This window comes from Aethina tumida, chromosome 1 (assembly GCF_024364675.1).
Source record: "Aethina tumida isolate Nest 87 chromosome 1, icAetTumi1.1, whole genome shotgun sequence".
NCBI classification, from domain to species: Eukaryota; Metazoa; Arthropoda; class Insecta; order Coleoptera; family Nitidulidae; genus Aethina; species Aethina tumida.
The window spans coordinates 66,223,709-66,240,822 of NC_065435.1; the positions used below are offsets into that span (position 1 = coordinate 66,223,709).

Below are 17,114 nucleotides of genomic sequence, written 5' to 3' on the forward strand. Positions count from 1 at the left end.
CTTAATAAACTTCCAGCATGGCTTCTGTAAGTCGGTGGCGGCGAAACAGCGTTTTGTATTCCAGACTGTAATTGCGGTGTGTTACCCCGGTCCAACAGCAACAATCTCAGTCTGTACTCCTGCATGGAAGCCTGGTAACTGGGAGGCGGCGGTCTGTATTGGAATTCGGGGTACATCATGGCGGCGTAAGGATGATGCGGTCTACCGTACGACGGCGGAAGTCTAGGTACGAACCGGCGAGTGCAAACGTCCACGGATTCAGTTGAGCCCAAACCCAACATTGACCTGCATGTGGAGGAGTCGTGAGAGGTCAGTCGCCACGCAACTCCGCTTACTGTCACTAGAACTATTCCAACGCCTGAAAAAGAAGACGAACAGTTAAAGACATTGGTTTCAAAATACGTTTCTCGTTAAATCGTCATGATGAAAATTGTAACAAATTACACATGATTTATGTAGAAAATTGAAATACTGTGACATGGAAGTGATTTACTAGTTTGCCGTAAAATCAATAGGATAAGGTAGTAAATTTTTAACGATGTAGCCTCGTCATGCATAAAAAGGGCATTTCCGCAAAAGCGTCAGAAACCTGAGCCGGAGGCAGAAGAAAGAAAGCATCAAAAGAATGCCATCAAACGAGTTGTGTGAGGTCTTTAAATATTGTATAAACACTCAGTTAGTTAAGGAGTTTAGATTAAATGAAAAGATGTTCCGGTTAAACAGAGAGAGGACACTAACTTAAAAATAAATGTGTTGATAGCTCGGTGGTAGATGTGAAGCCACTGCCTCTTCCGGAAACCGGGGAACATATGTGATGTGAGCTTTATGATTTAGAAAATGTATCTAGTGTTACATTACAGACCGTCTTAATGAGAGATGAAGATAGAATTTCGTGTGTTCGTATTTATTTTACTTTGATGATTTAAAAATATTCTGGAGAGCTAACAGCTTTGTTTATTTTAGAGAATTACATTGAAATTTAAGGAAATCAAGTATTTTAGAATGATATTATAAAAACTGTCCTTTGTTATGACAATCAAAGTCCTTTTATAGTTCAGATTAGTGTGTAATTTGAATCTGCCGAAAATTAATTCCCCACAGCGAATGGAAATCCCGGTCAGCATGCACTACACATCCAGCAGGAATAAGCGATAGAGTCCCGGTCTCACATCTGACCTTTCGCCATGGTTTATGCACCGCTCATTTCAATTCCCCCAGCGCGACGGGAGCATGAGTGTACGTGATATGTAATAATTAATTAGAATGTCCATGTTTTATGTCCGCCCGGACAATAAAAACAAAAGCGTTTGACACGTTGGCGGTCCCGTCGTTTAGCTAATTGCTCGATGCCATTCTGACGCACGTTTTTGGATTTATGTCGGTGGAAATGGGACGACAGGATTTTTAAAAGTGCCGAGAAAATTTAAAATTAAACACGGATTTAAAATTTCTAACTCGCATCAAACATGATTTCTCTGTGACGATCACTGAAAGCATTTTGTTATTGCTTTTTTTAATATACTGCTTGAAATCGTGTGGTTGTTTTTAATTTCCATGAGTGTCAGTGTAATTAAAGTCAGTAATTGTTAAAATATTATAATCATATTGTAATATAAATTTTTTTAAACAAATATAAAAAAACACTTTGAAAGTTGAAACTTTATTAATATAGAAAAGTTTAAGCAACGTTTAAAGAAATAGTTGAAAACAGTTATCATACTGAATGAACTTCACGTTCAATTGGGATGGGTCATGATGCATTTTATAGAATAACAGTTTTACAATTTACATGTGTCATTATAATAAATGTTTGCGTAAATACATGCAAGTAGTACGACATCCGCATGCTAAAATGGTGTGACTAAATCTTTTTTATGTAAATAATTAATATTATAACCGAAAACGTGACATAATTGTAACGTATTTAATAAATTAAATTTATATTAATTATTTTCCGTTTAATTAATTATAAAATAATTTCAAGTGAGTGTTTAATTTTGCTTGATTGGTATTTTATAACAAGTAGAATTCCATTCATTATTAAACATTGTATTAAACTATATATAATATTGGAAAATTACTTTATGCTCTTGAGTTTTTTCTACATTCTATTTAAAACATTTTTTTATATTAAAAATGGTGTATGTCAAGTGCTATGGCAATGAAAACATTCAAGATGAACTACGTTAAGGTCGTTCTGAAAGTTATACCAATAAAGAAATTAAGCAATTCTTCGTGCGACATGTTTGAAATAGACCAGTCATTAAATTATGATGTATCAATCATTAGAAAGAGACTTAATGCAATGAATTTCATTAAAAAGATTGACAAATGGATTCCACAAAAACTAATTGAGTATAACATAAAACATTTGACGATTACCAATTCTCTTCTTGCATGCAACGCAAATGAGCCCAGCCTTTTATTTATTATATTGTTACATACGATGAAAAATAGGAGAATTACCACAATTCTCGACAGTGTGGAAAATGGGTACAGCTGGCAAACCTGGTGGAAAGTCTTAACTCCAAACAGGTTTTAATGACTATGTGGAAAACTGTGTGAGGTATTTCACTGGTCAAACACTTAATAAAACTCTACTGCGCACAATTTAACTCTATTCAAGACTTTTAAGTTGATATGAAGGACTGCTTCTTTATGACAACACAAGACCATAGAGTCTCAAAAGGAAGCTTCAAGTACATGAGACTATTTATTTTAGTGATTGAATTTTGAAGGGAAGGTCAAAACTGAGGTTGATGTTTTCTTTACTTTCGTTTAGTTTCAAGAACTCAGAATCTTCTTCTGGCATAATTGTGCTTGTAGAACATTTAAAAATTTATTTTTTCAGAATTTAGTATAATAGTAGAAAAATCTGCAACCGTGTAATGTGTTAAATACTTATTTTTAACTCGTTTTATTATTAAAAATTTTACAAACTTTTTACTTAATATTACTATATAATTAATTAAAAATGAAAAATATTTGTGAGTTATAATTAAAACAAAAGTTTGTCCCTCGTATTTGTTATTTGCAGGAGTTTCATATTTGTTTTGTCGTCATCGATTAAAACATTGATGAACTTTTTCCCGTGTGTAATCCAGTGAACTGTGCTTTCGAAATTGCCACAAAGCAAACTTTTAATAATTGGAAATATTTGCAACTGAATTAGATATAGCCTTTATCAGCGCGGCAAATGTTATGTCGCACAGCACAGCAATTTTATTCAATCAAACATTCTGATCCGCTGAATTGTATACGCGGATGAATAAATTGTATGAGGACGCCGTTCCGAGTGTCCATTTGTTTTTCCACACGTAACTGTATTCCCGGCATTGTGGCGTCGAACAACTGAAAATTGAGCGATATTGCAAAATAAAGGCTGCCGTGATATCGCCAGCTACATTTGCATCAAAAAACGGTTATCTGTGGAATTGATAGGATGGCTGGTTTGCATCGAACGAACAAAACGCTTTATCGTACGCTACGTATTTGTGTCGGCATCGGATAAGTAGTAAATTCAAAATTCACTCTGGCAGGTATACATGTTTAACAGACTAATCCATCCTATCCAGTGAAACATCATAACAATGTAACATTTCAATTTTACCACTTTTTTAGTCATGGCTTTGTTTTCGATTGTTATCCGGTTTAAACTGTGCCGATGTCTATGCAGTTTTTCAATTACATAGTGTGGGGATTACATACGTGACTTCATAATGTTACTTACTTGGTTCTAATGATTTTTTAGTGATTTAATAGGTAATTGTTACTAACATGGTCCTGCTTTTACATATAAATAACTGGAATAAAACAAAAACTTTACTTCACCGAATACTACAAATAAATTGCACTGATATGGTGGAAAAAAGGGCGTTAAATAAATTTGTTAGTTTGTGTTTACCATCCGGTATGCTAGTATTCCAACTCATCGTTTTTGGTTTAGGTCTTTTTATCGGATATGTTTCTTGACTTGGAAAAAAATGTAGAATATTATTTTATTTGTGATCAGTTGTACTTAAATTCTTAACATTTTTGGTCGATTTCAACGAAGTAATACCTAAACATTTCTCACTTCAATTTGGGAAAAGACAAGTTGAATTTTGTAAAAGTGGCTGATCGCAATGTGATGCACCCAAGGTGGTGTTGCAAATTTACGTCTACGAAAAACCACTCCCAACATAGACAAAATTATAAAAGAGCTCTCCCTCAAAGATCATTGCAAAACATATAGACAAATCAAATCAAATTTCGACTCAATTTAATCTAGGTGTTGAAAACGAAACAGTGAGAAATTGCCCTATTGTTACATCAAAGAAAAACAGGGCGTACCGTCTAGCGTTTACAAAATTCCACTCGTCATTGAATCAGGAAAAATGGAACACTGCGCTTCGGAGTAACGAAAGGAAATTTAATTTGTTTAGATCGTGGTAAAACATTTGTGAGACGATACCATTTTAAATACCAAATTCTTACTGTTAAATATGGGGGCGGAAATATTATGGTTTGGGGATACTTTTCTCAATCCATAGTGGGATCCTTGATTTAAGTGGGGGGTAAAATGGATCGTTTTTCATACAGGGACATACTGGAAAACACCATGTTTCCATGAGGAAAAATTGCCAGTTCGTTGGATACTTCTACACTCTAAAATTATCAAAGAGTTGTTTCTACTGAAAAACTCTGCTTGAATGGCCGATCTAAATTCTATCGAGCACTTTTGGGTAATATTACATCGTCGCATCCAACTTTTTTCCACTGTACATTGCCTGTATAATTGTAGTCATAATTAATTTTTTTTGAAGGTTGTGTTTAAATTAAAATGTTTCTACTTTTATGGATGAAAACCAAAATAATAGAAAGACTGTTTGAAATATTAATTGTTTTTAGCTATTAAAATGTTTTTACTTTTATGAGAGAACACTAAAATAATACAAAGACTTTGTTTCCAAATATTTTAAACTGTACAGATGTCTATACGGTGTTTTAATTACATCATACACGAATCACATATTTTTAAGAGATTTAATAGGTAATTTCTTCTAAAATGTTTCTGCCTTTACGAGAGGAAACTAAAACAATGGAAAGGCCGAGATAACTTTTCCCTGGCGCTATCGCACCCCCGTTTTGTTTACTGTTACGACCAAACTAAATGCCATTCCACCTCGAAACGTCCGACTTTTTTCAATTCAATTAACCTGAAACATCAAAGCAATAAATCCGACGGCACCGCGGAACAGTATCATAGCGGCCGCCCGCCAATTTGAACGTGAAGCTTTCGACAGCCGGAAAACGGGGGATGTCGGAGAACAAGACGAATCGTCAGGTCCCGGTTAGGTGTCGTCTCCATTTCCCTCGACGCACGTTTGGTCGAGTGCATATCAGTCGCTATGGTTACGCGAACAATCTCTGGCCTAATAATGCGATAATTAAGTCTGGCCCCCTGTGGGGCGCGCGCGACCCCCGGCTTGCCCTTCGCCACCGCCCCATAGGCGGCTACATTATTATTTGCCTCATTCGAAGCTATTGTTGTTTTGATTAAATTATACCGGGGACCCGCTACTGGTACGGCGACAGACAAAGCTGATGTTTGAATTAATGGGAACACGGAATTCATGCCCATCAATTAGCCGGTGTCGGAGTTTCTTAAGGTGATTTACCGAGTTCATTCGAAATTGCTATGGATCTGGTTTGTTGTTTTATCCGAGGGAGCGGAAAGGTCTAGTCGAATTGGATGCGAAAGCAATTAGAAATTTGTTAGTGTGACAAATAATATATTTAATGGTGCATATCAAGTAATTGTGTCTATTGGGAAAGTTGTCAATAGAATATTTAAGTTTTTTCGATAATATTAATGTTTATCTTAAATAAGAAGACTATCATTTTTTAATGATTTTCATTTTAAATAACTGGAACATAACTAGGTAAGAATAATTTGATGAAAAGGAAATTAATTTACGCAGAACTATGGTGTTAAAAATAGAAAAAAATAATAATTTTGAAATGCGCTAAAATAGAGAAAATTTATTCCATCAACAGCTGTCTTTTGTTTGATTTACTTAATTAAAGAACTTTTAAGAAAGTCCCTTAGGAAGTATGCATTTATTTTCTGTTTTAATTATTTGAACATATTGATGTGACAGTAGATGAGCAAATGCGTTCTTTTTTATTTTTCAAAGGACAAATTTTTTTTTTTATGGTCTTTTATATGTCTCTGTGAATTTAAATTGATTATTTACTAGTTTTTTGCTTATTATAACTATTTAATCTTTGGTCGAAGTAAAAATATGATAAATATTTTAATTATATGTTATAAGAGATGGTTAAGAGTTTATGGCTTAATAAGTCAATGTTATCTCGTATTATTCGAATGTCAAAAAAAGACAATTCAATCATATCGCCAACGGAAATTAAAGTCAACCTGAGGAAAATAGGATTAACTTTGGACCACATCAGTTGAGATGAGTAGTTTTTAATGACGAATCTAGATTTAATTTATAAAAAATGATAGTTCTGCTTATATTAAACATCCTACAGGGACAAAACTACACAAAAGGCTTGTTATATCCACAGCGAGACATGGTGGTGGTTCAATTATGCTATTGGGATGCTTCTATTTTTCTGGCGTAGGCCCCTTTAAACTGATTTATGTACAGGGACATATTAAACAACCATCTGCTTCCATATGTTTAAGAAATTATGCCCTTAATAAATGTGTTTCAACTTGAACTATCCCAAACAGAAATAAAAATTGACGAATTGGTTAAGAGACATCGATGTTTTGTCTTGTCCATCCCAATCTCCAGACATCAACCCTATAGAAAATATGGGAGATTCACGTTTATAATTCGACATAAAACTTTTATAAATTTAAATGAAATAATCAAAACAATTCAAGAAACTTGTCGTATATTCAGAAAATGTTGGAGTCTATGCTATGGAGATGGGTCAAAATTATAATACAAGGATACAAAGTGTTAACGTTAAATTAAATAATACAGATTTAATCATTAAAAATACTTCATAATTAAAATTGCTATTTTTATGTCCAGCTTAATTCAGAAAAATATATGTAACATTTTGTACAATATTATATTATTGTATAAACAACAATAATAAATTAATATTATTTTAACAGTTCACATCAAATAAACTAGAAACTGTACTGTTAAATTGAAATAGTTATATAGATTTTTAATATTAAAAAGAATGTGAACAGAAATTTTATAAAATAAAAAAAATCTAAAAATTTTCAAAAAAAAAAACATTTGTTATTGACCTGTTTTAGGCTTGTTGATTGAAAAGTTGTTTAAGAAACTTCTTCGTGAAAGATCTTGTATGAATATAAATAAGAATTGAATGCCAACTAGAAAATTCTTGAGACTGGTGTTTCAAATATAAGTGTTTCCAAAGTTGTTTTTTCACCTTTAATAATATTTACTGGAATAACTGATTACACTCTAGGACTCCATAAACTTAAATAAAAAAACTGATCCAATTATTTGTCTGACATCCTTAGAAAAATAATTATCCTTACCCGGGATGTCTTATTAGAAAAGTTTCGTGAACAAGTAAAACACGAACTGGGTTGTTTGAAACTTGCGATCTTGATGTAGTTAGCGGGCCACTGTCAATTTTAAACAAACTTTTTAACAACCGGAAAATAGGAAGACAAATTGGATCTGTGTAGGGGAAGTTCAAGGATGATTTTAACAAGTGGTGAAGAAAAGAGACCAGCACCTGAGATGAACTTACCTATCATTAGAAGTGATACTGTGAGATGATCCCTGCCAGCAGGTCTCATCGCACCTAGGGCAGTTCCAATTAGTACGCAGCACACAGCCACCAGGGCTATTAACGCTATAAACCATCTTAGAGAACCGGGTTTCCAAGACAGCAGACCGCAGCAACTTTTCGGCGATTCTTCCGAAAATCTACTCCTGCAACAATTAATTAAAATTAACGAAACGAAGAACGTAAAATTGTCACGATTCACGTTGGGCTCGATATTTTTATGAGCCACCAAACATCAATAATGGCCGTACATTTTTACATTAGTAAATGCAACTTTGTAAACAGACAGGGACATTAAAATGCAATGTCCAACTCGGCGGCTCTAAATTATAGCGAATCATAAATCATAATTTTCGTGTGAACGCTTCGAAATCGCGTTTTCCATTTTCGCTCATCGAATTTCAACAATGTCATAAATTACACGGCCAGTTCCGTTCATATTTATCGGTCTGGTCCCAGTCTCGCAGACTTTCGTTTAATTATAATTATATGGGTTTTCAGAGCCGGATTTAATTGGACACTTTTTTATTTTGTACTTTTGCATTTTTACATTGTACAATTACTTCAAATTGTGTTACTATCCTGGTACTTTTAATAAAGTAAAAATGAAACTCTTTGATGCACGTCAAACGAAATGGTTGACATTTTGACCACATATTCATACTAAGTGACTACTTGAGGAGTGTTCATTCGCTATTAAATATCCCGGCATAAAAATTAAGATCGACTGATATTAATATTATTGTAATATTATGTTAGGTTGGAAAAAGTAATTTACTTTATTTAACGTTTAACATTGAAATAATAATATAATAATTTTCTTTAAAATAACTTTAATACAAGGGAATAATCTCAAGTTTTTACCAACAGTTTGTTTTTTCGAACTGAAGAAAAAATCTACGACGTTCTCTTCATAATTAAATCGAAAAAGACGTAAACAAATTGTAGAAAGAACAAATACTAAAATACATGGTGGATGAAGTAGAACATCCCATGACATTTTGAAGCTTCCTTTGAATTTGCTATGTGATATGGCGTTGTCATGAAGAAGCAGAACGTTTTTTCTATTGAGAAAAGAAGTTCGTCTAAGTAGTTAATATGTGAAGTTCTTTTTTGAATAAACCATTGTAACATAAAAAGAATGATTTACACATAATATAGAAAGAAAAAAATAAATAGCACAAAGAAACTTTCAAATAATATATATAGTTTATCACAAAAATATTAATATATAACATATTTATTCAAGTAAAACATGGATCAAGAACGTAAATTACTTTTTCTGATAGTCAATATTTATATACAGTGTGGCCCGATTTTAAAACTTTTTTTCAATTGTACAGTAGAATATACTTATAGACAAAATGTCATTTTTTTTGGCTCCAAACAAAAACCTTCATGGTATTTTTTTAGTGCTGGATTAAACACCCCCTGAAATGGATACATTTCAAATTTCATAAAAAAAGTGTTCCTTATATTGTGAAAAAATTGAAAATCATATTCTTTTAATGAATTTATTTTTTAAATTAAGTAGTCTTGAAGAATATTGGAATATTATACTAATTATACTATACTTATACTAATAATAATACCTTAATCCAGTGGTATAGTTAGATTTTCTATAAAATATTTAATAGTATGATTTCCCCATTTTGAATGTCTAAAAATTACCTTGTAGCTTTTGGTTTTGCTATATATATATATATATATATATATATATATATATATATTTTCATGCTTTTTAGTTGGAAAAAATTGGACAAAGTGGGACATAATATATATATATTTTATTGGATGTCCTACTTCCAAATGGGCCACACTAAATTATTTGGTATATCTAATTAACTAAATTAGATATGCCAAATGTGATCTTCCAAACTCTCTTGTTTTAATTCTTTTGCCTGTATTGTAGAAATTTACTTCAAGAAGATCTTGTTTATAGAATTTGGTACCACCAACGGTAAAATTGTGTAAACAAATTTAGTTGATGCTCACTTACGAAACATTTAAACTTGTAATATAGACCCCTTCGATGTTACCTTATTGATTTATCTCAGTCGATATCATAAATCATTACTGGAGGCTTACTGTTGTTTTAGGATTCCCCATGGACGTCACCTAAATTTTTTTTTGCTCTATTTGGCGATACAAAACTCCACTTTTAAGAACTAAACCTGAATTAAATTTCTAGAAGAGAGGCAAATGGTCGAAGTCTCGTTTTATCTATTTTTCGTTGTATTTAAATGTGATCGTTTTGTTCCATTTAAATCCTAGTATCATTGACAAAAAATTGCTGACGTTTGATGTAGTGTAAAAAACTTTCTTTTTTTAACATTCAATATTGTAGAAGGTGAATGTTTTAATGGGCTGATTAATATGCTTAAATAATAAACAATTTCATTACGATTTCATTTCCAATTAATTAACCCCCTTCATTCATGCGATCGTCGTCGCCATTTTAAAATTAACAGGCAACAATCGGGGCTCCGTGGCCACAACGGAGCGGCCCATTAATATTTCAATTGTCGCGTCATTAATTTTTCAGTCCGTCCCTGCAGAATGTTTTCGTTTACAATATGCCTCTAACCGGCCAATATATCGAGCATCGGCCTGCAAATAGTTTCAACCTTGTTAACTAGATATTTGATTATAATAATTAATTCATTTTCAAATTATGCCTTTCATAATTAATTGTTATTGCATCCGCACGACCGAACGAGGCGATAAATTTCATTTCGGACACTGTCAAATGATGATTTCAATTAAGCGTATTAGCATAGAAAGTTAAAAATTATGATTTTACATTCATAATCCGATAATCTAATTATTTTATGATGTTTTCATTTATTAGTCAATAATTTAATGAGTTCGTTATGATTCATAAATTCTTGTGGCAATATGGAAAGGGGTTTTTAAAATTTTAATCGTTTAATATACTTATGTTATATTCTGTCCACACTTCAACTTCGTATAAAACAGTAAAAGAGTGCTTTTAACAAAATTGGTTTTAAGATATATGCGCATATTCATAGAATAAAACTAAACATATAATGGCTGCAAGTTTTAGAAAATTAAAACGTGGATGACAACACTAATTTAATTTAGTTTATATTAAAATTTTAATTATTTAACATGAACTTTCTTACATATTTTAAATAATAATAATATTTATAGAAGTTGTAGAAGCTCTTCCCCGCTGAGATATTTTGAAAAGAACAAGATACTGATTTCTAATTAAAATCATGTAAAACGTTGTCAATGTAATCAAATTTTGCCATAAAGTTGACATGTCCCATGTTTGCACTATCAACAATTTTTTTGAATAGAAAAGACAAACATGTGATATCTCATTATTTTAATTTAATATATTTTTATTCTCTATTCAAAGCTATTATGTTATGTTGGTTGAAATCGGTTAAGTAGTTACAGAGTTATTAGAGTTAATTTAGTGAAATTGATATTCCCATAAAAATTAGTATTACAGGTCAATATTTACACAATAGAAGACAGTTCTAATATCTCGTTTACAATTGTGCTTATCAGGAAACGAAATATTAGAAATATAAGGGAAGTTATAAGTTTTATTAATATCTGTTTTCGAATATATCAATTACAATTAAAGAAGACTCAATGACATTTTATTAAGGTAGCCAATTTGCTACAGTTAATTTACCATTTCAACTGGCAAAATTAATAATTCTGTATAAGAAAACGATTTGATTGGTGTTAATTTCCACATTTGCGATTAAAAATGAACAGGACTGAGTATGCTTATAACTGACACTAGTTTAGTCATTTTGCATCTCTGGTGAATGAGGCTGTTGTTAAAACCGAAAATGATGGTAAAAAGATCTCTTAGGGAGATTTATTTATTCCAGGCCAAGCTAACATGGAGAATATACCTCTCATTGATCCCGAAAAAGTTTTGTTACTTCCATTGCATATCAAGCTTGGACTGATGATAAATTTTGTTAAAGAATTAGATAAAGGGGGAATTGCTTTTAGATACCTTAAATAATTTTTTCCTAAACTAAACGATGCTAGGCTTTGGGAAAGAACATTTCTTCGGATACAAATTCCAAAAATGCTAAAGGATGAATTTGAAAAAAAAATTAAGCGATGTTGAATTCGAAGAATTGTTTCTGAGTTTTTAGCAAATAAAATAGTAGAAACCTACGAAAAACTTGTAGAAAAATTACTTGAGAACTATTGCAAAATGAGCCGTCGCATGCCGAAAATTTGGGTACGATTGGTGACGAGCAAGGAGAAAGGTTCCACACTAGGACATCCTAACAAGGGGGCAACAATAGCAGCATGATGGGGGAATACTGTTGGTTTTTTATGAGAGAAAGTGAACATGTCAAAAAGTAAGCGTTGCTAAAAAGTTGTCTACAAAAGATTTAGTATAAATGTATATTAAGTCTATTGTTGTAAATAAAACCGTTATACAGTTATACTTGCATTTTATTTCTTGATTTGAATTTCAGTCATAAATTATAAAAAAAATTTAGAAGAAAATTAAAATAATTGAAGCATTTTTAACTCAAAATCTGTGTTGGAAAATTTTTGAACTAAAATTCGTAATTAGGATACTTTAGACCTGTTACTACATAAGTCACATGTTTTTTCTTCGTATTTGTTGAGTAGTATAATTTGTGAACAATAGACCATGTTTAGTCCAGTCTATTTAAAAGTTGATTTAGGTTTTATTGAAGACATTTTCAAAACAACCGTTATTAATGATTTATCTGTCAGTTTTGGAACTGTTATTTATCTAATAGCGGATACACGATATCAAATAAGTTCTCGCCGAAATAGCTCGTAAATTACTATAACGACATATCTGGATCTTGATTGTTGATTCCGGGTGTTTTTTTATTCACGATAAAAAATTACCGTAAACAGATGAAACTTGACCTTGAGAACCTACCAACAAAAATTCCAGCAAGAGCGAAAGATTTACTGGTGTTTTGCAAAACGTGAAAGTTTTGATATGATCAGACCTACTTAGCGAAGCACATTTAACATAGTTATAAACTGAGACGAATGTTTTTGTTTAACTAAAACCACAATCTTTACTGTGGACTTAAATCATCCCATTTTGTTTGGTTGATGCCAACACATTTCTAGTTTACTGTTACAAATTTGGAGAACAATTTTAAAATTCGAATAACACTTCAATATGCGAAATTCGACTTCCAATATTAGTTTTTAGCTTCCAATTTAATAATTTCACTTTTAAGTAACACTAATGGAGGGTTGGTATTAAGTAATTTCACAATTAACAATAAAAAACCTTGATGTTTCCAAAATATTTAATAATTACAGCAATTGTTAAGGTTCTTCTTTGTAAATAAAATGTTTCGCTGTCATGTCACATTCAGTTTTCAAAGCCCATTCTGTAACGTATTCTCTTAAAATGGTGGACATTAAAAGAAACACACATTTGTGATGTAAGTTTGCGACACTGACCCATAATTCCTGTATGGTCTTGCCATTATCACGTAAACGATAAAAACATACGTGTAATATCCACCGCTTATTATCGTAACGGCGCGTCTTCACGAATTCAAATATGTAATTAATACGAATTAATAATGGCCTCATACGTATTTAATAATAATTACCGATAAATTAATCGTCGGATTAATTGGTCGCCATGAATATATCGAATGAATTAAGTTATTGCACATAATTATGTCGGATGTATTAACAATGTGCATTTTCTGCATTTCAATTAGATGATTGAAATGATTAGTGGTGTTTAAATCCATTCGGTTGGTTAATTGGAATGGAATTGGCCGCGTCAATTGAAATGATCCCACATAATCTCCGAACTACGGCTAGTTTTACAATTAGTAAATGCCAGTATAGAAATTTCCCTGTTTATAAAAATGTTCTTTTGAAGTGTCTCGCCGTATTTTTTTTATTTGAACGTATAAGCAGATTCACGTGGCGGAATCAATTGATGGCGCGACTCAATAAAACTCCACGAATCGTATCGAGTCAATTAAACGAAATACCTGGAATTCCAGCAATTAAATAATTACGGTCGGCATAGGATGCGAGTAGTGTTACACAAGAAAATTATGCGAAGATAAAATTCCTCTCGGTGTTGTTAATTATGTTCTTATGGGAGTTTTAGGTTCATCCTGAACGGAATGTTTCTTTGTGTTAAATCCACGGGGCACAGTGATGTGAATAATTCGCAGGGATTATCTTTATAAAAAATAATTATTATTAGTAATAAAAACATTTTAAGTTACTTAACTTTTTAAATATTTAAACAGAAATATTTGCAGTATAAATTTGCTATTAATTATAAGTAATATAATATTTCACAATAGATAAGTATTTTACAATGTTTTAATGCTTCGTACCTTAAACAGGAAGTTTCATTATAATTTTTAAATTATGTATTATTATCGTTTTTAGCAATATTTATATAGTGATGGCCATAAGTATAGCAATAAATATATTAAAAATAAGATCTGTACTACTTGAACTCGATTATAATAACTTTTTACCTTATGGTAGTTTATTGCTCTCTGTGAATTTAAATAGATTATTTACTAACTGCTTTTGCTTATTATAATTATTTAATCATTTGTCAAAATGAATCTGTAAAAAAAAATAAAATTCAGCGTTACCAAAACAGAGTAGTAAAACAATAAGAGATGGGCAAGAGTTTACGGCTAAATAAATTTAGAGAAACTACTGCAACTTGAAAGAAAATTAATAATTGCATAATTCGAATGACAAAAACAATCCAATCTTATAGTCAATTGAAATTAAAGTTAACTTGGAGGAAATGGAATTGATATTAGTCGAAAGACTGCGGGAAAATGGTTAGTGGATGGAAGTTCGATTGATCACAAACCTACAAGGAAAATTCAGGTTTTTACTAAAAATGTGAAAGTTCACTTTGCTTAGAATCACATTCACTGGACCACAGAGCATTGGGTACGAGTAGTTTTTAGTGATAAGTCTTAATTTAATTTATAAAAACTGATGGTTCTGCTCACATTCTACACAAAAAGTCTCATTAATCATAAAAAACTTCTTTCAAAATTAAAGTTGATATATTTATTACGAGCTCAATTCAAAAAAATATATGAAACATTTAATAGAATAAGAATATTATATGAAACACAAATAGTAAATTAATATTATTTTAATAGTTTACATTAAATAAAATAGTTCTGTCTAAAATATTTATATACATAGTTGCTATAATAATGACCAATACTGTATATATATAAAAAAAAATATTAAAACTATTTTTTTTGTTTGTAATATTTGCTTAATAATACTTTTATTAGATATTCTTTTTATTATTAAAAAATAGTTTTTTATTCATGTTTAAACAGACAGTTATTTAATACTTAATATTAGTTATTGTTAATTTACTTCTGAAATGTAGGTTGTTCTTACAAATCAAATTGAAATTTGATAACTCGAAACAAATTGGTTCAGATCAGGGTGAAAATTATGTGTAAATTTTTCTTGATAATTCGAAGTCTTTTTTAACTCGATTTTTTTCTGGCAAATCAAGGTTTGAGATATAAAAGTTCGACTATATTATTATAATCTATATTCAAAAATAAAGCACTAAAAATTAAAATAAATAAAAAATTTTATTCAAATAAATAAAATAAATTAAACTAAAAAAATTCAATAAGATAACACACATAATAAAATATAATAATTTTTGAATATTTTATTGATATATAAAATTAACGTCATATGTCGTTGAAGATTTAATAGAATGACATTACCAATGACAAATGTGTTCCTGTAAAAATATTAGCTATAATTTTAGGAGATTATTGCATTGTTTTTCTTCTTGTATGCTCTATGGTAAAAAATGCAATTTTAAAAGGGTGATTAAAAAATACTATCCGTATGAAATAGATATTGCTACAACTGTTGCCTATGGCGGTTAACAGGTGTTCAAATTTATATCTAACAAGCGATGAGACGTTTGTGCTCGGTGCAAGGTGAATAATTCACAGTTCGTATCTATGGCTGGTTGTTTGTAGTTTTGCTGGTGATCGTATCAAACTAAACGAGTATCTGATAATTAACAGTCTGATTTTAATCGTTGCGGATACGTTTCACATGGCATTAATCCTGTTAATGTGAAAATACCGATAATCAAAAATTGATGTCACATCTTTTAACTGTCTGATGGTCTAATAATATCAATTTAATACGTGATGAGTTAAAATGTTGAAGCTGAACGTTTGAAACGTGAAATACTTGCAATAAAATTAATTATATTGAATGTTTTAAACCGTCTACTATAAATTACAAATTATGAAGTTATTATCAATTTAATTGCGATCAATAACTGTTACATTAAAATAGGAAAAAAAAACTCCAAATAAAAAGCAACCTTATTATTATTGATTGCTTTATTAAAACAAACGAATCTATTCAATAAAAACGGGAAAATCTATAATTCATCAATCAAATTCAGTTTAACCACGTAGGCGTAGTAGAAACAAAGAAACTGGTATCAATCAAAATAATTAAATTGACACAAAGTAAATGGCTGTTTGCTGGAGCTATTTGCATTGGATCGAATTTAATTTTACACCTACTGGTGAATATATTTTGAAAATTTTAACATTTTTAACATTATCACAAACTAATCTATTCATATTTCAACATACACCAGTAGAAATGTGATTTAATTATATTTTACATATTTGCTCTTTACAACAAAATTTCATATTCAGTTTGATAAAATATATTGTTAACAATCAATCTAGGTAAAACAAACTAATTTATTAAAACATATAGCCGGCACATTTAATTATTATTTTTAATTTTTGATGTTCGCTATACGTGTATATGTAGAATATATTATTGGATAAAATGACGGTTTGCCATCTGCTACTATGTAACGGTTTTCCATTTTTTAACCGTTATTTATCCAGGAAAATTACATCGGGTTCTCCAATTAATGAATTGATTGTGTGTCAACTGATTTGCTAATTATCTATTCTGGGGCTTTGTTTACATGACATACAATAATTATTAAGTGCATATCTATAAATATTAATTCTTTGAATGTGTTACAGCAGTCTAGTTTACTTGTTTTGATATTTTTGATTCATCAAATCACTTTTATAAATGATGAACTTCACAAACAGTGCTGTTTGCCAATTGGGTCATTCCCACATTTACTCTTTTCTGTTTTCTGATAATTTCTCATGATAGAAGTGAAGAACGTATTAAATTTTATGAATTAAAATCATTAACCGTAACACATCAATATTAAAAATCAAAATGAAAATAGAGTTGATTTGTAT

The 17,114-nt window shown here is 30.8% G+C and overlaps 1 protein-coding gene across 1 annotated transcript in view; it reads right to left on the reverse strand.

Moving 5' to 3' along the window:
* Positions 1–17,114, reverse strand: part of LOC109608443 (uncharacterized) — a 99,749-nt gene that overhangs the window by 734 nt on the left and 81,901 nt on the right. The window contains exons 2-3 of the mRNA XM_020024877.2: positions 7,756–7,940; positions 1–358 (exon numbers count right to left, since the gene is read on the reverse strand). Coding sequence (XP_019880436.2) covers positions 1–358; positions 7,756–7,940 — 543 coding nt within the window. The remainder of the gene's footprint in view (positions 359–7,755; positions 7,941–17,114) is intronic.